Below are 20,793 nucleotides of genomic sequence, written 5' to 3' on the forward strand. Positions count from 1 at the left end.
CTAAGAGAATAGCATGGATAAAGTGCATTTTCATCCTTACAAGGTAGGATTCTGGTATGATTTCAGAGATGTAAATAATAATGTAGATTTTCAAAATGTCTCATCACAAAGGTTCAGATTTGATAGCTGACATTTTCATGAATAACAAAATAATATTTCAAAACATGGTTGATTTAGACAAGAAGTTGTATACAGTTCGTGTTGTGGACTCTGAGATTTATTGTTGTTCATTTTATCTGTTCCGAGAAGAAAAGTTTTTTTGTTTTTTTTTGTTCAGTCCTTTAGGAACAAAGTTATTTCTGCCAAACTAGGAAATTTTCATGTTGTGAAAAAATGACTAAAACACAAAATCATAAATTTTGAAAATGATAACATTTTGCGAAAGAAAGGGAATAAATGGGTCCTTAGACTTCAAAAGAAAGAAATAAAATACTGAATGTTGTTTATTCCTCCAGGAGTTGTGGCTTCTCACTTCATGTCTAAAAGTAGTTCAATAACAGGGGTGTCTGTGGACAAGTGGATAAGGTCATTGCCTTCAAACCATTTCCCCCTTACTGCTTTTGGTTCCAATCCTGCCAGGGAGGTAAAGTTACTATATACAGAATGATCACAGTTTTTTGCTTGTGTAATTTCAGAGTTCCCGATACAACAGATATGGTTCAACTTCAGATGTGCCGGGACATCTTACCACCACCAGACCTAGTTCTTACAGCGAGTATTCAAGATCTTCAACCTCCTTAGATAAAGACTATAAAAAGGTACAGATTGATTGATTGTTTTGTTTGTGTTTCCTGAAACTAGAGTGACTAACAAATTGACGGATTGAAAGAAAAATGTTTTACAAACTTATATTGTTATAACCGAAATAAGTTATAAATAACCAATTTTTGGCGCATTAATTTTTCAGTGTTAATTGTTTGTTGTTTTAATATTGAAAAATGTTGAAATAAAGATACTACCATGACTTTGAAAACATGTATAGTATTTACTTTTTATAATGTTTACAGTTATATGAAGATGAAAAAGTAGAAAAAGACAGATTAAAAAGGGAGTTAGAACAATGTAAAAAGGAATTACGTGAGGCAAAACTAGAATTAGATAGACAAATGAAGAAAAACGAGGCCAATAGAGTATCAGATACCAATGATAAAAGGGTAAGTTGTGAGAGAGTTTATTGTCCCCTTGCTCAAGATGAAACTGTATGTACCATTATATAACTTCATTTTAGTAGGTTCAAATTACAGGATTGTCTTCAAAAGTTTTCCAAATTGGTCCCTTTCAGTATTTGAGGGGCTTACTTAATGTTTTTATCACATACATGTACAACAAAGAGTGTTTTCTAAGTTTTGAGGTGGCCCAAAAATACTTTTAAACAGTTATTTTGGCCTACAGCTGCCTCCTAATGACAACTCAAGAGTTTATCAAGAAAGGTCAGATAGCTAACAAGATGCCTGTGGTTCTGCTGAGATTTTTTGCTAATGTCTGAGGGGCACATTGGAGAGTAGTCCTTCACCTTTGAATCCTGAAATTCCTATTTTAACTTAAAACCTCAACCTGTGTCAACTTTTTATCCCCCGCCGATGGAATCGGGAGGGGGATATAGTTTTGGCGTTGTCCGTCCGTCCGTCCGAATTTCGTTTCCGGAGTAGTTCTCTGCAACTACTGGCTGGAATTCAATGAAACTTTATGGGAATCATCAATATCAAGAGGAGATGCTCATATCGTCGGCTTGTTCCAGTCCGACCCTTTAACTCAGAGTTATGGCCCTTGATTAGTTATGTTGTATGCATATAAAGTAAAAATCGTTTCCGGAGTAGTTCTTTGCAACTACTGGCTGGAATTCAACGAAACTTTATGGGAATCATCAATATCAAGAGGAGATGCGCATATCGTCGGCTAGTTCCGGTCCGACACTTTAACTCAGAGTTATGGCTCTTGATTAGTTATGCATTTACATATGGAGTAAAAATCGTTTCCGCGCTACTTCTCTGCAACTACTGGCTGGAATTCAACGAAACTTTATGGGAACCTGCAATACCAAGAGGAGATGCCCATATCCTCGGCTTGTTCGGGTCAGACACTTTAACTCAGAGTTATGGCCCTTGATTAGTTATGCAATATGCATATGGAGTAAAAATCGTTTCCGGAGTAGTTCTCTGCAACTACTGGCTGGAATTCAACGAAACTTTATGGGAATCATCAATATCAAGAGGAGATGCGCATATCGTCGGCTTGTTCCGGTCAGACACTTTAACTCAGAGTTATGGCCCTTGATTAGTTATGCAGTATCCATATAGAAAAATATTTGTTTCCTTGCTACTTCTCTGCTACTACTGGCTGGAATTCAATGAAACTTTATGGGATACTAAGAGGAGATATGCATATAGTCGCCTTGTTCCAGTCAGATACTTATAACTCAGATTTATGGCCCTTGATTAGTTATGTAGTATGCATACATCTCATTGGCATTTCCAGATTTACTATTTAACACAAAGTTATGGCTCTGTTATTGCCCTGAATATTTATCAAGTTCAAAGAATATTACTGTTTATGCCATGATTAATATATAAATAAAGCCTTATGTCTTTAGTTGTTGTGTTAATAATAACCAGTACTCGGCAGGGGATATAAATTCAACGAATTTGCTTGTTCTTATTTTGCGCCTTGCTTTGTACCAAAAAAAAAAAAAAAAATGTAACAAGCAAAATGAAGTTTGTAATTGATTAATTGCACTACCTGTTGTGAAATATCTAATTGAATAGTACATGTATTCTCATTTATGATCTTTTTGTAGATGTATGTAGATGATTGCATTACAGCAAGAAAATATTTCAAAGAATATTGATAAGTTTAATCAGTATGATAATCCAATTGTAATTCATTTACAGGAGAGAAGGGCATTAGAACGAAAATTGTCAGAATTAGAAGAAGAAATTAAGGTAATTTTACAAAAAGGGTATTTTTAATGTATTTAGTTAGCAAAATAATCGGTTTTATAAAAAAGAATGAAAGTGAAGGGTCAGTCAAATGTGTAAAAGTTACCTTTATTAAATGAAATAGGACTTTTTTGATAAAATATGTATTTATCTTATTTAACTGCAGTAGTGGTATATTATTTAGTAGAGTATCACAATAAAAAAGAAAAACTATAATGGGTAATAGTCTATTAAATGAATTATTTGTCATTTTAAAAGGAAAGACTCAGTGTAAAAACAGCTGATTTGTTTAAAGAAATAATTTGAAAATTGAGACTTCTGAAAAATTAAAATCTTATGAACTTAAAAAAGACATGCTTAAATGTCCCATAATGCCTTTGTGTCTTTGGCTATGGTTCTATACTTCAACATATCTACATTTATTTAGAGTTATTTAGAGATAGATGGGGATAATAGTAATAACTGTAATAATGAAACTTGAAGTTTCAATGTTTTTTGTTAATTTTTCAATTTTACTTTTTGCAATGTTCAATCTAAAGTATTGTTTTGATGCAGGACTTAGTGTACAAAAGATAATTTTTTCATAACTATGTTAATAAAAACATGAAAGTTACAGAACTTTTTTCACAAGATTACATGGTTCTATGAATTATGAAGCTTTGGTGTGAAATACATGTACCAAAAACGTAGGATTTGTGGAAAATTATTCTTTAAATTACCATGTAAAGAAGCTATCCAGCTAGCTTATGGAACTGCTGTGGTTCTTCTCAAGTGCCCGAATATGCCTGAAATAGTGCAAGGAGGGGCACTTAATGTCTTCCTTCACCGATAAAGCTGGAAAGTTGCCATATGACCTGTAAAGTGTCTCTGTGACTTAAAACCAAAACCAAACAGACTTTAAATGACTTTATTTTAATGATATATTTTCCAGCATATGGACAAAATAAGGGCAGAAAATGCCAAACTTAAAGAGGAAAATAGAGCTTTAACACGGGTGGTTGCCAAGCTTTCAAAATAGGTAACAAAATCATGCAGCCATCTTGTGTCTGATTGGACAGTTCCCTCTTCTTCTATCATCCTTTCCTCCTCTTTATTTCTTAGTGAATGATAAATTCAAGAAAGAACGCGGCTTATCGTTGTCAGAGACGCTTGCTTTAAAGAATGATATATATGTGCTACATGTAGTATATTTGTCACAGAGCTGCATGGTCGATTGTTTTGTCCAAGTGTCACAGATATTAATAGATATTCATGTTTGGTCATATCATGCAATGGTCATTTTGAGGATACTTGAATACTAACTGACAGCAGCTAAACAGAGCAAGCCTAAACAATTTAGACAAATTGTACACTGTCCAGTTTGTAAAATGTTTCAATGACGTCATGCAGAAAAGAATCCAATAATGTCTCTTGGCCAATCTGTTCCATACATCTTAGTCATTTGAAAAACAAGTCATTAAAGTGTTTCTGAATGATAAATACAGGTTATAATTGGTCAGTTGCGTTGGTCAAATATGAACATATTCATTCATATCATTTTTAAAGCGTTGAAAGTGACAAAAAAATATCATTGCCATTTGTACAGAGAACTTTTGGTGTTTTAGGTAAAGACATTCTCAAAAATGTGGCACAGTGCTGTTTTGGGTCACCTATTGTGTATACATGTACATCTACTTGTTGGGTAAATAAATCACATTAAAGGTTAATTAAAAAGTTTTAACTAGTTTATACAGTATAGTGTTCAAAATGATCAATGTTACATGGATGGTTACATGGTTATTTAGTGTTTTAATGAAAGCCCTATGTAAATATTGTACAAAATATTTAGCTATTTTTAGAGGCTAAAATTTAGTGGGTAATATTTATCAGAATTTGTCATTTGCTATACATTATTTTAATTTTACTTTTTTTCTTATGTTTTTTTTTTTTCATCACCATTTAATTCAGTTCTTTTCATTGCATGAAGACTAGGTTGAGCTTGCATGCGTAACAGTTCTAGAACAGTTGCTGATTTACTCAAGTTTAACGTTGGTTAACTACACTTGTTAACTACACTTGTTAATATCTAAGCGCTAGCAACAATTAATGTAAGAATCTGCAACCAATATTTATAGCTGGGCCAATCTGCAGCTGTAAGAAGCCTGATACGACTCAATTCTGTTGGCAACACAGATGATGTATTTGATGTATTCTGACCCTTAAATCCTAGAAATTATCTAAGAATAGACAGTTAAAAATTCAAAACAGAGACAGGTTCATTTTTACAGCGGATATTGTTTAAGACTACCATCTATTTTAATGTTGTACTGGTTTAGATGTGACTGACTGGACCAGAGCTAATACTGCCAGTGGTGATCTCTCTTGATATTGCTGTGCCAGTTATAATACTGCAAAGTTAAGACCACAAATGTAGAGCTACTCATGTCTGCACTTCCCCCTCTCAGCTTTTCTTGGAAATTTTACCAGTCTCTATACTGTTGATTTAATATTTCATTCCTATACCACCTCCCCTACCCCCAGAAGCCAGCAATAGAAAATGCTTAAAATCAAAGCTGGAAGAGGCCAGTATATGAAATTAGTGGAGAAAAGGTTGATAGGGATAGGAAATAACTTGATTTGTTATTGAAAATGGGTAAAAAAAACAAAAAAACATTCTAGTCACTTGACCATTGATATAAAAAAGAAAGGGGGAAAAAAACTGACAATAATTAAAAATAATTCAGTGCATTTGCATGGAAGGCTGCTGAAAGATTTAGTTTTTTTATTATTGTGTATTTATTTTGTTGTAATTTCAGTCTTTATATATCTGTACATACTCATTTTTATTGTTGTCAGTGTAATTAAACTAAAAGTATGTTGATCGATGTCTTTTTCCCCGTTTTTAATAAATTGCGTCAATAATTTAGAGGTCAATGTATAATAACACGTGTTTTACTAGAAAGCTTGGCAACCTGCCGTCACAGCACGTTACGCTGATGCTCTGTTGTATCTCTTACATGTATAAACTTATGAATTTTTGTTTTCTTTCTTTATAATATTGAAATAATAGATGTTGTTTGTTTAGTGTATATAACTATTGAACATGTTTTAAGAATAAAATAATAATAAAAACAACAGATGAATAATTTGATTGGTTTGCGATGTAATTCTTAACCTTTAACCTGCAGAATTCTTTTAAATGTATTTGTCCAGCTTCCATTTATGGAACTGACCATTATCAATGTTGGGGATTTTTAGGTGATAATTTTAAAATGTCAGCCAGCAGTATAGATCCATGTCAGACTGTATGGACATACAGGCTGACCTGGCTAAATATTGGTGGCAAATAGAAATCACCTTTGACTACAGCAGGGTTAGGGGTAATTTCTAATTTACAATGTTAAAATGTTAATGCCACATTTTTTTTGTCAAAGTGTGTTTATCATTTTTATTAAGAAATTTTGTATCAAGAGGTACAGTAAATGTTGAATTCTGCTTTAGCTGGTGCTAGAGGACGTGGACATTAGCTTACACTTTCAAGTACTGTCAATCATACCAAGCCTGCAACATTTTCAATTTTCTCTTTTTGGGCTTTCTTTATGGATTCTATTTCTCATTATTTTAAAGTAAGAAGTATGCCAGAAAAAAAAAATAGTTTATCAAATCTGGATGTTTATTTTTTCACCCCCAAATTCACTTTTATTATTGAATTTTTACAGTAATTTTTATTAAGTGCACACCCTTAATCTGTTGCCACTTACAATATATCTATCTAAGATTCTTTTACGTCCATCGTTGGAGACGTGTTTTTATTGCACTTACATCATTGATAGTGTCACTAATCTGTCAGTATTTTTATTTCTATATCATACTTAAAATAAATATATAAATATACAAATTGAAAATAAATATAAATATATAAATATACAAATTGAAAATGAATATATAAATATACAAGTTCTAATGAAACTTTTCAGGAATTCCATGTTCAAAAGTGTATTCAGTGGCATTCCTGTATATAGTAAATACAAAACATTATATGTTTGTAAATTGATGGCCCTTTATTTGTTTTTAAAGCAGTCATACAAAGGCTTAGTTAGTTTTAGATGCAACATTATTGTTTTTGTTTTGTTTTTTAAATAAATTTTATAGAAGACAATTTAGTATACATAGGAAAGGGAATGGATTAAAGGATTAAGCTTCTATGATCGGTTGTGGGACAAAAAACTAGTGCATGGCAATTTTTGATACTTACATTAATATTATGAACCTTTTTTCTTATTGGTAAAATTGTGTAAGATGAAGAAAATTTTAGTGTAAAAAATCAGGCGAGTGTTTCACTAACATTTTTTAAGTTTTGCGTATCTTTTGACTTATATTTTGACTTATGCAAAATGTAAATTTACGTCAGATGCGTTGCACTAAACAGAACGTGCAATTAACGCCAGCAATAAGTTAGCGTAACTTAACGTTGAAACTTACTCAAATTCACAGCTAAGAAAATTTAGTTAAACACAAATAAATTCGTTAGCTCTGCTTACGCAAAAAGTTATATTCAAACTCAAATTACGATAACGTATGTACGCTAGGAAAACGCACCCAGGAGTCTATATAAAGCAAAAATATTGTGGTGGGGGGGGGGGGTAAACCTGCTAAATTTGTATATTGTGTACAATATAAGGCAGTATTGCATTTGTGACAATGCATGTGCAACTATTATATCAGATCTAATTACCAAATGATTCCTGATTTTCAAAATGATATATGCACAAGTACATTGTATTCGTTAAATATGTGTGAAAGAAACATGTTATTAATAATTAAGTATAAAAAAAAATATAAAAACATGTTCAATAAATCAGGAAAAACATGTTTGAAAGTATAAGTAAGTTCTTTTGGAAAAAAAAAACAATACAATATTCACAAGTATTTGAATAGTTTTTGATAAAACTTACATTCATAATAACCGTTAATTATTGTTATTTTGTATTATTTCAGAAAATGGATCAATTAAAGGAAGACAACCGTCGGTTACGGGAAGAGAACGGTGCTCTCATACGCGTTATAAGTAAACTTTCGAAATAGTCATGTTACAACTCTCTTAGTCTTGTAATGTATTAACTTAGTATGAACAGTCCCTGATAATGCCTACTATGATATTTTATACATGTGAGGAGATCTGTTACAAAAAAAGAAAAGTGAAAGTATCTCCGATATACGATATTGCTTTTCATTCATTTTCATGAAGAATTATGAACCTTTAAAGGAGGTATTAATAATGTAAACTTTTTAAAACTAATTATTCAAATGTTTATAACATGCCTGCCTTTTATAACTTATGATTTTAAACAAACAAAAAAAAAGTTCCGATTTATATAAGGTTAATTAATAATAAACATCCTTACACATTTTGATTTCTATATTTCTTTATATTATGTCATTTAAACAAATATTCACTTTGTAACAGATGTTTTTACATGCTTAAAGTAAAAGTAAGGGGAAATGTCAGTTGGGCGATATTTTAAAAAAAAAGTGCAATTTTCGCTAGAGTTAGCTGTATGTGATATTGGTCTCTTGTTTACAGTATCAAAAGTCATTGGCTTAGTGTAGCAAGGTTAAATATATCACTGATCTTAAAATGACCAGTGACAAGCTTTCTGCCCTAAGCTCGTGATTATCATTGTATATGATCTGTTGTTGTTGTTTTTTTTTCTTACTATATATTTTTTACTTCCTTCACTCATGAAGGAGGTGTGCATGGACTTTTGTCATACACAATTTTTGGTTTTTGCAAAAGAAAATCAGAATGTATTGTACATTTTTTTTTTGATATAGAAATTTTGTTCTTTTCTGAAATTAAAATATTTTTTATTAAGAGGTATTGATGAGAAATTGTAGGAAAAGAGAATTTTTTTCTTGTCTTACATGTTTTGGCATTTTATCATAATATCTGGATTTTGTAAGGTAATATTTTTGGAATATTTTCTCATTATTATGAGCTTTCAGGACAAAAGTCTGGTGGAAAATGTCCAAAAATATATAAGATTTAAACCATGTGTTGTATGACAGTAAAAGTCTTGTCACTTCAGTTTAAAGAAAACTACAAAGTCTGTTCCTTTATCTGCCACTATAAACAAGTTCCATCTCGGGTAGATGAAATATATTAATAAATATATTAATGTTAAGTATAATTAAAAGAAAAAAACACATTTAATATTTATATTTTTGCTCGTTAACTTACTCAAGATATACTTTCTGTTTCATATCACTGTATTAATACATGTCACTCTGTTAATATTATATCTTATCAAAATCTGGACAAATTGTTGTAACCACGGTAACCCTTTAACAAAGTCGTTATTTACTCATAGGTTTTTTTTTCTCTCTCATATATATATCAGTAGCTCATGTAGTTACAGGTTTTCTTTGTGTAGAAGGAACTTTTTATGTTGTGTAAGAATATGTTTGTTTTTTTTGGACGGTACAAAGTCGTAGATGTTGAGAGATATTGCCACTTCCGGGTGGGACTAAAGTTTCTGCAACGTTATTTATATGCAGTGAAATTAGTCTCGCAAAGAAGTGAAGATGATTGGTTACAAACAATCACATGACTGCCTCATTTGCATATTACTGTATACTATTACTATTATTTATTTATATAATTTGCTTTTTAAGTTACAAACAAGTTAAATAGATTTTTGTTAAGCCAGTGAACTATATTCCTACACTATGACTGTTTACTGCTGTATTTTATTTTAGTATTTCATATTGGACTAAAGTGCTTAGGGTTTTGTTTGACAGGAAATGATGATGACAATGATGATGTTGATAATGTTGATATTCCAGCAACTGTTGTTTTATATATTATATATATTTAAATGCTAAAGTGTAAATGTTCACCCTTGGTGCTATTTATTCATTTATTCATAAAAGACGTATAGAATGTAGAAATGTTGTTAAAGTAAAAGAACCTACAGTTTTTGAGGGGGATATAAAAGCTGTTTTACTCTAAATATGTAAGCTGCCAGTTGATTTATACATTTCAATTGCAGGTACTTTATTTCTAAATGCTTTTGTAAGACTAAAGCATTGTCTTAAGATTCTACTTGAAATTATTCACAGATATGAATTCAATTTTTTATTACAAGTGCCTTATTGAAGCAGGATAATCAAATATTTATCCAACAGTTGTAGTTTTCTTCTCCTGTCAAAATTAATGCTTCTGTGAAGAATATCGTAATCTTATAATAAACTGTTTTTTATAGAAAATTAAGCTTTTATTGGGAAGTTTTAACAAAATGATGTTCTAAGAAAAAAACAATGATTTAAGAATTTTAATTGAATACATTCACATGCCACGGTTTACTGATAAATTGATTATGTCTGGTGGAAAGTATACTTTTCGTGTATATGAATTGTGGGGCTATGGCAGTTTAGCCATTTTATTATTTTATTCACCCTTGTAATGTTCAAAACTGTGAAAAAATAATAGAAAATGAGATTAGTAGAGTAGTTCCCTTACTAGTGTGTATAGATATGAAGTTTGTTTTTGTATATAGAATAAAATATATTTATCTCCCAACATGTTTTGTAAATAATGTAAAATACATGTACATATGTATAGGATGCCAACCATTTGTAAAGCTAAGCCACTTTATGCAATTGTTTCCATTTATTTTCTTTAATGGTAATGATCTCACTGACTTGTATGTTTTTGATGGTTTCAATTATGGAGCATTTGCTGAAACATGATGGGACAGTGTGTTAGGGCATTTTTTTTTGCTTTTTGACTGAATGTAGCTGCTGCCAGTGGATGATATTTCTTGCCAAACAAACATGAGCCATTTTAATTATTTTGTTTCATGAATACTTTTGTATGTTCTCATCAAAACCAGTGCTTACATTTTTGTGGATTTTTTAAAATCCACTTTCTTATGCATTATTTAAATATATTACATCATTATTTGATTTTGACCAATCAGATCAGTCACATGACACTGCCATATTTGTTTCCACTTATTTGATTGGTCAAAACACCATGTGATATTGTTTTTGTTGTTATTGTTGTTGTTGGTGTTTTGTTTTGCATAATAACACTTACAAGATGGGGAAGAAACTTGTAGAATAAGCAATGTCCCTTGTTTTGTGTGTGAAAATTTATATCTTCAAAGCTATTATCCTAAATGTTTTAGAATTCTTACATTCATGAACTGGAAGTAGGTCAAATTTGTGTAAAAATAATCTTGATAATTTAATATGACCTTGACCTTCATTCCAGATTCTTTTGGTGACATGCTGGATCAAAAGATTGTAGAATTTTGACAAATTTTTGCTGATTGTTTGAAGATATATCCATTTCACATTCAGTAATTCTACATGTTGAATATTCTGTCACCTGATTAATCAAGCATAGTAGGCCCTTGTGATCTTGTCTGGAGCATTTGTTACTGTTGCTTGGTAACAGTAACTAAGGATCATTTCAAGGTCGGAAGGTGACCTTGTTCAGGTGACATGTTGGACTTGAACTTTGCTTGAAGATCTCTTGCACGGAATATTCATTTAACTGTTCAACCAGATCATTCAGTTTGATATTTACTCATTTCATTGTTTATATTGTATTTTCATTATTTTTGTTTTTTACAGTCCTGTTGAAACATGGTGTCAATGTATCACCATACATGTATATTCAAATGATAAATATGCATGAGATACCAGTTCAGTTTGATGACCAAACTGTTACTAGCAGTGAAGAGTTACAAGAAATAAGCAATAACATTGTGCATAAGTAGGCTGAAATACAACACGTGGATATATATATGTATATGCTATATTTATCACACTTATTTTGGCCTCCTATGCAATTGTATTGTATTTCTTCAGAAGAATAGTATAACTTATCTACTGTGTGACTTTTTTCAAGAATTTTTCAATGAACTTTTATGCACATAATAAAATACTCAGAAATATTTGAAATTCTTTCTCGAACTTCCAATCAAATATTATATTCTCTGCAGTACACCATTTGTTTTTATTTTGTGGACAATGTTCCTTGAGTGACATGCTGGACTCAAGTTTTGCACAATAGTTTATACATAGTCTATACATTTCTTTCCTCCTGTTATTTTAACTATGAATTGTCGTTCACATGTCTTTCTTTCTCTCTTTTTTTTTAAATTTCAAAAGTGAATTTACATATTAATGGTATGAACAAACTTTGAAAATTGTTGTGCATTAATTGTTTTCACAAGATAAGCAATTGTCTTAGGTGACATGATGGACCTAGGTTTTGTATTGCAGTGACATATAATGTACAAGTTCCCGCATAAAACTTTTGTAAAATATCACTAATTAATTTAACTCAATTATAACTCTCGTTTATGAGTTATAAATTGGTTGCATGTTTTTTTCAAAGAGTCACACAGAGTTGGTTAAAACAGAAAAGATGGTAAGGATTTAAATTATTGCATCAGAAATGGACCAATGCTTCTTACGTGTTATATTATTTGTAAATGGAGTCATTGAATTACTTATGTTACCATGTTACCTTAGAAATCAAACACTAAAAAGCTGACACATTGAAAAGTTCTCTGTTGCCTTCAACAAGTAAAATCCTTACCTCAGCTTCACTACAGTGAATTAGCCTGGAAATGCTTGTAGTAGTGGAGATTTTTAAACTCTGACTTTGACTTTTGAGTTTTTTCTAGGACTATGCTTTATGCATATGCCTGGAGATTAAACTATGTTTTGAGTCAAAGCCACAGTTTGTTTTAAACTTGTCAAGGGCATTGCATGCACTGTCTTGACAAGAATATCTGTCATTGTTAACAATATTTGTGCATGGTGTTACTTCTATTTGAACAAATTTATAATAATTGTGGGCTACTGAATAGAAAATAGAATTTTATCTAGAAAAAATAGCTTTTTAGATGTTAACAGTGATAGATAATTTTTTTTTTCCCAGAGAGAGTAAGCTCCCTTAGATGACATGTAGGATCTAAGGCTTGCACAAATGTTCACAAAACAATACAGATGTTTGTTCCATGTATATGAAAGCTTGTCTTTATGATCCTTTTTGATCATGCTATCATACACATGGTACTTTTATATGGTGTACAACATATAGCTGTCTTTTTGCTAGCATTGGAGTTAAATTGGCTTTTTTCGTTTCATATTTTTCGTTGAGCTTTGTTTTTAGTTCTGCTAAGCATGCTATTGTGCATTTATGTATGCTTTGGTTATGCTGTAGGAAAAAGAGAAATTGTTAGAAAGAGCAATGCTTGTATAAAAGATGAGCTATTATCAATGGATTTATTTTTTTCTGGTATTTACTAGTCCATATTTTTCCCTTCAATTCTCTGAAGGGATTGTCAAAAATTGTCATCTCAAGTTATTTTTTAAGGGAATAAAGTGAAAGATTAATCAAAAATTAATATAGATAACCAGTTTTTCTCGTGCAAAGGAAACAAAGTTTTGCTGAAAGATTATTGTGGATTATTTTAGAAATATTTTTCCCCTGAAATTTTGTTTTTAAACTGGTTTAAATAGTGAATGGAAACACTGCCCAGTGTAAGATAAGTGTTTAGATAATAAATTTACCCCCCCCCCCTTTTTTGTAGATAAATGAGGAATTATTTCTTTCAATATTTTATGCCAGTATTTTGACATGCAATTTTTGTATATATAATTGAAGTAGGTGGATTGATAAGAAACTGTTTATGATTGTTAGACTTTTAACCCCATTAGTACAGACAAAACATGTGCTCTGGGAACTGCAGTTGCTGGAATATCGTCACTATGCCAATATATTTATGTACAATAATTTATTAATTTGTTTCTGTTCATCATATGCAGAAAACCTTACTTTTAGAGTGGATTTATTGTACAGGTACAATAATTTTCTAAAAAGCATGTAAATATAAAGGTATCTGGTTAGGCATCTCTCTTAAGTAAGCTTGTTTCTTTATATGTTTGAAATTGAATGCACCTGTATTAATTGTACATGCATACGTATGTTTTTATGAAGAAAACACAATAACCAAATTATTTGCTTCATATAGATTTTAATATTTCAATGAAATTACACTTAAATATGCAAATGAGTGTACCATACTTTATGCAGATTAGGAAATTTTATGCAGATGAGGTATGTCATGATATGCAAATGAGTAGCAGTCACGGATATTTTGTAACCATGTTAGTTATTCATATCATAAAAAACATGTCCGCTTTTAATGTACAGAATATTTTGTATTGTTTCTATGAATATGTACATTTATTACTATTATTATCATGTAGCAAATTAGTAATGAGTTATCCACAATTATGATAATAATAAACCTGTTTTGCATTATCTCTTCTGTTGTTTATTCATTAACCCGAATATTCGTGGTTCATATGATAATTCCAAACTATTTTTGCTATCTATTGACTGAGGGTATCAACATGGGTGAAGAAGCCTCATTGACAACACGCCGTAGTGGTCTAGATGTCAAGTTCCATAAAACATTTTTGGCTTTATTTCGTTCTCCACTATCTGATACTTGGGTTGTAACTAGGGGCAAATGACGATTTGAAAATTGAACATTTTCTTTATTTGAAACTTTCCTGTTTGAATTCCAGAAATGAAGATCTGCATGTTAATGACAAGCTATATATTTTTAACTAGCCTCTAGTCTACTGGGTGTTTAAAAGTGACAGTTACAATAAATATGTGTATACTCTCTTACCGTTGACATTGGATCATTTGTGGAGAAATTGGTACTTACTGTTTATTATGCAGGAAAGCCAGTTAAAACACGTAAAATTACAATGATTTTAATCTAAAGCACAATTAGGATCGTTCGGTCTAATTACTCCAAGGTCTAATTACTCCCAAGACGCTTCAAGACTATCCCAAGAATATTTAGGATTAATTAAAGAAAATAAATGATCGGTACACTATGTGGGTTCTGTATATTGACATAATGTAATAAATACAGTGGTATATGGAATAAACGTCATTCGAAAAACAGGGAATTATTCATCATAAAGTTGGTCAAACAAAAATGAAAATTTACAACCAGCAGTTTGCTGCATGGAGAAATACATATACCACATCTATGCTACACAATAAATGGTTTGTCTAGATGATTCACAAAAGAAATACACCAATAATAGTTATTTTTCTAGCAATGTGAAGACCTTTACAGTAAAACTGTTCTCCATGCTAACTATCAGTCTTGTGTTAATACTCTCGTGACAGCAGATTGCAAGTGGCTGCGTTATTCCGTCTGTCTCTGAAAGAACTTCCGCAATTTTTCTTCCATCAGCAGTAAATTGTATAACATTACTGGAATCCCGTCCACTCACAAAAAGATTACCTTTACCGTCCATGCATAGCCCTAGAGGATTTTTAAGGCACTTGTCATGAAACACGGATGCCAAACGCCCATCTTTTGTTATTGTAACCACGCCCTTCTTGTGATCTGTTACGTGGAATCGCGATCCATCGTCGTTTATGACAATAAATCCAGGTGAGGTAAAGAACGGTTTCCCTTGTACATCCTCTTCGTAAATTCTTAGCAGGCCACCGTGCATAGAGTAAACCCTTAACTGCCCGTGTATTTCACCTTCACCACCGCCAACTGTTATGTAAAGCTGATCACTTTTGTATGCGATACCCCGACAATACTCGTCGATTTTAAACCGTTTATCTAAAGTTAATTTGGTATCAGCAACATTAACAAACTGCACCAACTTTTCATCTCGAAGAGTCGCTGCCACCATGTTGTCATTGATATAGCACACACTGTACGGGTTTCCTGGCACGTCACAGTGGCTCATCAAATTGTAGCTTTTATCTATCAGTTTCAATCGTTTGTTATTCCAGTCAGTAAATATCGTCTTTCCGTTCGGAAGGTTTAATGAACCATTGAATACGTACTCATCGTGGTCTGTATCATTCTTTTGATCCAAGTCATACTTTCCAAATAACGCACCCTTATAAGCCGTTTGATCGTGATCAAATTTCCCAATTGTGCTGAGGCTACCTATCCACTCCTCCAGACTTTCGTCAACAGTGAAGTGTACCGTTTCTTGACCTAAGTGTTCAGTCACAGATATAATTACTGACTCGCCCATGTCTAAACTTTTCTTAGCATCACGTTTAATATTCACGAATAACTGCGAATCTGTTTCAGCTTTTAACTTCTTCAAAGCTTCTTCGAGCGCTTTATTGGCTTCGTCGCAGCTATGTATATCATGTTTAATCACTTTCATATCGTTTTCAAATTTCTGGTTCAGATTTCCACGTGCATCTGCCTCTATTTTATCCATTATTTCATTCAATCGGGCTCTCAGTGACGCGATGACAGTTAGAATTTCGTCTCTTTCTTTTGTAAATGTTCGTTTGTCAGCTTGTCTCTTTAATTTTAGCATAAACAATTCTTTTTTCACTCTCAGTATTTCTTCTCTAATTTCTTTTGGAAGAGTAGATTTTGTTAGTCCTCTTGCCTGCTTTGTGATATGAACAGGTTCAGGACACTCTTTGTGGTGGATTGCTATACACGCCGCGCACCCGATTTCATCATGAGTTGTACAATATAAATCGACAAGTTTACTTGCATGGGTAACACATGTTTCAGTCAGTCTTTGCTTTTCATGTACGGGTTCTTCCTGTACAGGTGCTTCTTTAACTCCGACAACTTTGTGTGTCTTAAGGATTTGAAACTTTTTATGCTGTGTTGTACAGGCATGACACAGTTTTTCATTGCACTCGGTGCAAAAGTTAACGGCTTCGACATCTTTTCGTTCCCGAGAGCATGGTGTACAGGGGTGGTTCGGTTTAGACTCCTCTATTTTTGGGGGTACATATTTCACCGCCATCTTCTCTAGAGAATATTTGATTCCATAACGATCCGACATGTTTTTGACCATACTTCAGATCTCGTGTTGTAGAAACATTCAATTATTTCAGAAACTGTTGCCTATACAGGTCGATAACTTATAGATTATTCCTATACGCATCTCCTTTACTATCCAAAACTTACTCCTTTATGACACCTTTTTTCTCGTCTCGGAGTTTTCCTCAAACTGGTGTAACCTCTCTACTTTACTAAGTAAACACTTTCGAGAAATTGCATCGCAAATATAATAATAACTTACAAGAATAAAGTAACTGGTTTAAAATATTAAGCTTTATTTCAAATGATATGAGCCGTTAACTATGAAACAATAATTCATATACTGCTTGATTGAGCGTCAATAACTGGAGACACTGATATAGGATATTTGGTTACTTATAATGAAGCATTTAATTCATTTAAAGACTTTTGCTTTACAAATTAGCTTTCCAATTTATTAATCTAGAAAGCGTAAAGGCAAAATCAATTACTATTCGATGAGTCATTTTTATATGAACATACGTATGTAAAAAAATAATTATATTTCATTTATAAGTGTTTTCATGAAACAAAATGCTAAAGCATATATATCATGGTGAGTAAAACAGTCGATTTTTGCTGAAATACAACGTGGTTGTCGGGCCAGTCGTTAATGAATATGAAACCCATCATTAATTTATTTCATACATGACCTTTCTAAGTATTTTGATCTAAACAATGTTCCCATTATGGACTATAGTAAGGTCTTTGATGTTGTTCTTCATTGTATGTTTGCTGTTTTGTTGTCTCATTTTGGCATAAGAGTTAACTTAGCATTAATGTATGGTCACTGACTTCTGACATTTCGTGTCTTCGCCCCTTAAAAGCCGAAGACGAAAACACGATTATATGCTCGCTTATTGAGTGGTTAAAAGTTGATGTAAATGTATAACAATTACTTTTTTTTTACTAACCTTTTTTGAAAGACATGACAAGTGTGAACTCGCGTAGTCTCCATTACTTAGACATATAGTTTTAATTTTTAGCGATAATATACTTAATGACAGTGCAAAATACTAAAATCCTACAAAAAATTTATTGACCAATTTTATATATCTATTTATTTATTTATTTTCGAACATGAAATTCCCGATTAGGAAAGTGAAAAAGGGGAAACTCCTACTTTCACGATCGGGAAATATTCCCAACTGGCTACATGTAGTTGTAGGATGAAGGCGAAGGCGCGAGTTTCGTTTCACAAATTATTATTATATACTATTAATCAACATTAAGTGCCATACTTACCAGGTAATCAAGACACCATTACATAAAACATATCATCTTTTATAATCATCAAATGACTTTAACAGATATTCATTTTCCAGTTGTACAGTCTAGCTACCTTGTGCAGTACTCATCCCTAAAATGTAGCCGGTGCTACGCAAAGAGCTGACTTTATGCACATTTACTGCTTCTTAAGTTTTTATTATTATTATTATTTCATGTCCTTTAAAGTAATAACCGTCAAAACCATGAACATATTGCACAATATTTTAGTATCTTTTTAAGGTGTTAAGGTTTCTCGCTAGCTCTGGATCGCTTTTCTATAACAGCCTCGTATACAGAAAAAGATGGTGATGATATCGATGATGACGATGTGACCATCAATTCATATATAACAAAGAAACATAAGCAAGAAGCTATTAACCGACAAACATAATATAGAAAAAAAGAAAATTTAAGAAAATAAAAACCACTATAAAAGAGAATTGATCAAATCACGGATCTTAATTCCATAAATTGAATCCTTGAACAAACGTAAAAGCATTCGCAAGCATGTTAAAAACCGAGCATAAAAAGCATCTGAACGTGATAAGCTAGTACATGTATCTGGATTGACATGCAACTCAAAAGCACTCAGACTATATAAATATATATACATGACACATTTAAATTTATGGCAAGTCAAAATCGGTACTTGTCTGTAGTTCGTATTTAATTTTGTTGACTGTTCTGCACCCACACCGCCTCAAGCATAAATACATGTTGCTGTTTTTTTTTGCCATACTTTATTGTCCTGCAGCAGGGGTTAGTATCTCGAAGCTATCGTAAGGATAACGACTATCGTATACCTCTCGTTAAGGTTTTCACCGCTATCTCGACGCTCTCGTAATTAACGAATAATCGTTAATATGCCCAATTATTAACGGATGCCTAGAGGGTGTCTTTAGGCTCTCGTTACTTTCACTTTGACACAAAAGTAAGAAAGGTGCGATTTAAAAGTACATAAAAATGAGAATTATATCATTTTATTGATAAAAAATGATGAACCGACATAAATATACCATTGACTATTTGAAAGAGATAAACTTGTATTGTTGGATCTAATTGACTCATTTTTATTGTCATTTACAAAGTTTTACATAACATGGCCAGTTGTGTGTTGACGTGCCATAAAAATCCAAACAAACAAACTTCTCACATATCAAACATATGTAAAGGTTCTTTACAGTTTAATTAAAGACTTATATTTGAATGCGGATGAAAAAAAAGCATATCATAACTTAAACAGCGAAAGGAATAAACTCTGTAATGTGTAATTTTGCACAAGAAAATATAAATTCAAACTTGTTACTAAGAGGATATTTTTTCGTTTGAGTGAAATATGGAATATATTTTCACGAAACATGATAAAATGCCACATATTTTCACGAGCCGGGAGGCAGGTTTATATAGGGCAATATTAGTTTCTATTTTAAGTTCCCGCCCCCTCCCCCCAATTGAATCACGCCTGTTTCATTGGAACTCCCAACAGGGGCAGTTCCAATGACTGTTCTCTTTTTTAAAGGAACCGTTTTCGAAGGTTTACCACTACAACAATTGATATTATCAAGGCAATCGGGATTTTCATCGCAAGACAAGTCTATATTGCTAGACGACAGACCGGATCCTGCATGTGTCGTGTGATTGTGTGATTTAGCATGATCGTAACCTTCTGCTCCAATTCACCTTCGTCTACGCAAAATAATGATTCGGTGAATAAAAACCACAGGAGCTTGAAATTCTATCAATAATCGCTCAAAAGTCAGATCTAAAAAAAAATCCATACCTATGTGTTTTTTTTATATATAGGTATGGATTTTTTTTTAGATCTGACTTTTGAGCGATTATTGATAGAATTTCAAGCTCCTGTGATAAAAACAAGAGCTGTACACAATTTTCGCGGTACATGTATTCAAATGATAACACAACACAATCGTTAATAACTAACGAGTAAGCAACGAACGATTGCTTAACTATTGCTTTCGAGATACCCGCGCTAGTCTCTCGTTAGCCAACCCTCTGTCAATCGTTAGCACGTTCGTTAACGCAAATATAACGATAGTTTCGAGATACTAACCCCTGACTTGTAGATGTTCATGCTACGTCTGAAATCATATTTTGTAGATTTAGATTCTTGAATTGCCTTTATAGATTTCAAAAATATTTGATGATAGGATATTCGGTGCAGTCACGGATTCATATTACATGTACAGTATGCAGTTATATGTTTCTTTGGCAATATTTCTCATTTTGATTTTTTGAAGTGTTGTGAGTTTAACTTTATTTTCCATATTTAGTTTGATATGAGGATTTAAAATCCCTCTTTTTAATGAATATGTCTATCATCCTTCAAAATGTGGACACAGTAATCTTGTGTTTTCGACTAGTGTCCAACTGTTTCTGCTGGTATCAGAAACCGCAGGAACTTGAAATTCTATCACTATTTACGATAATATGCAAAATATACCCCCTATATACTATAATTTTATAGTATATAGGGGGTAAATTTGGCATATCGTTAATAGTGATAGAATTTCAAGTTCCTGTGCAGGAACCAAGTCAGTAACCCAGTTTATATGCAATATGTTTTATCGAATTGTAAAATAATCACATTTATTTTCAAAACACGTACTATTTCTTGTTATTTTACACGAGTTATTGAATTTAAAGCTGTTAGAAACAAATTGGATTATTTT

At 32.1% G+C, this 20,793-nt stretch overlaps 2 protein-coding genes across 2 annotated transcripts in view; one reads left to right on the top strand and one right to left on the bottom strand.

Annotated features, from left to right (window-relative positions):
- LOC132740988 (protein phosphatase 1 regulatory subunit 12A-like) overlaps window positions 1–14,267 on the top strand; it is a 94,511-nt gene extending 80,244 nt beyond the window's left edge. The window contains exons 26-29 of the mRNA XM_060729061.1: window positions 636–758; window positions 1,008–1,154; window positions 2,889–2,939; window positions 7,914–14,267. Coding sequence (XP_060585044.1) covers window positions 636–758; window positions 1,008–1,154; window positions 2,889–2,939; window positions 7,914–8,000 — 408 coding nt within the window. The 3' untranslated portion in view covers window positions 8,001–14,267. The remainder of the gene's footprint in view (window positions 1–635; window positions 759–1,007; window positions 1,155–2,888; window positions 2,940–7,913) is intronic.
- Window positions 14,268–14,411: 144 nt separating this feature from the next.
- LOC132740978 (uncharacterized) lies at window positions 14,412–17,063 on the bottom strand. Its single transcript, XM_060729044.1, has one exon. It carries the CDS (start codon window positions 16,827–16,829, stop codon window positions 15,072–15,074), a length of 1,758 nt encoding a protein of 585 aa, XP_060585027.1. The 5' UTR covers window positions 16,830–17,063; the 3' UTR covers window positions 14,412–15,071.
- Between the last annotated feature and the right edge of the window lie 3,730 nt (window positions 17,064–20,793).

The sequence above is a fragment of the Ruditapes philippinarum genome, unplaced genomic scaffold, assembly GCF_026571515.1.
Source record: "Ruditapes philippinarum isolate M1 unplaced genomic scaffold, ASM2657151v2 ctg411_1_1_1_1, whole genome shotgun sequence".
NCBI lineage: Eukaryota > Metazoa > Mollusca > Bivalvia > Venerida > Veneridae > Ruditapes > Ruditapes philippinarum.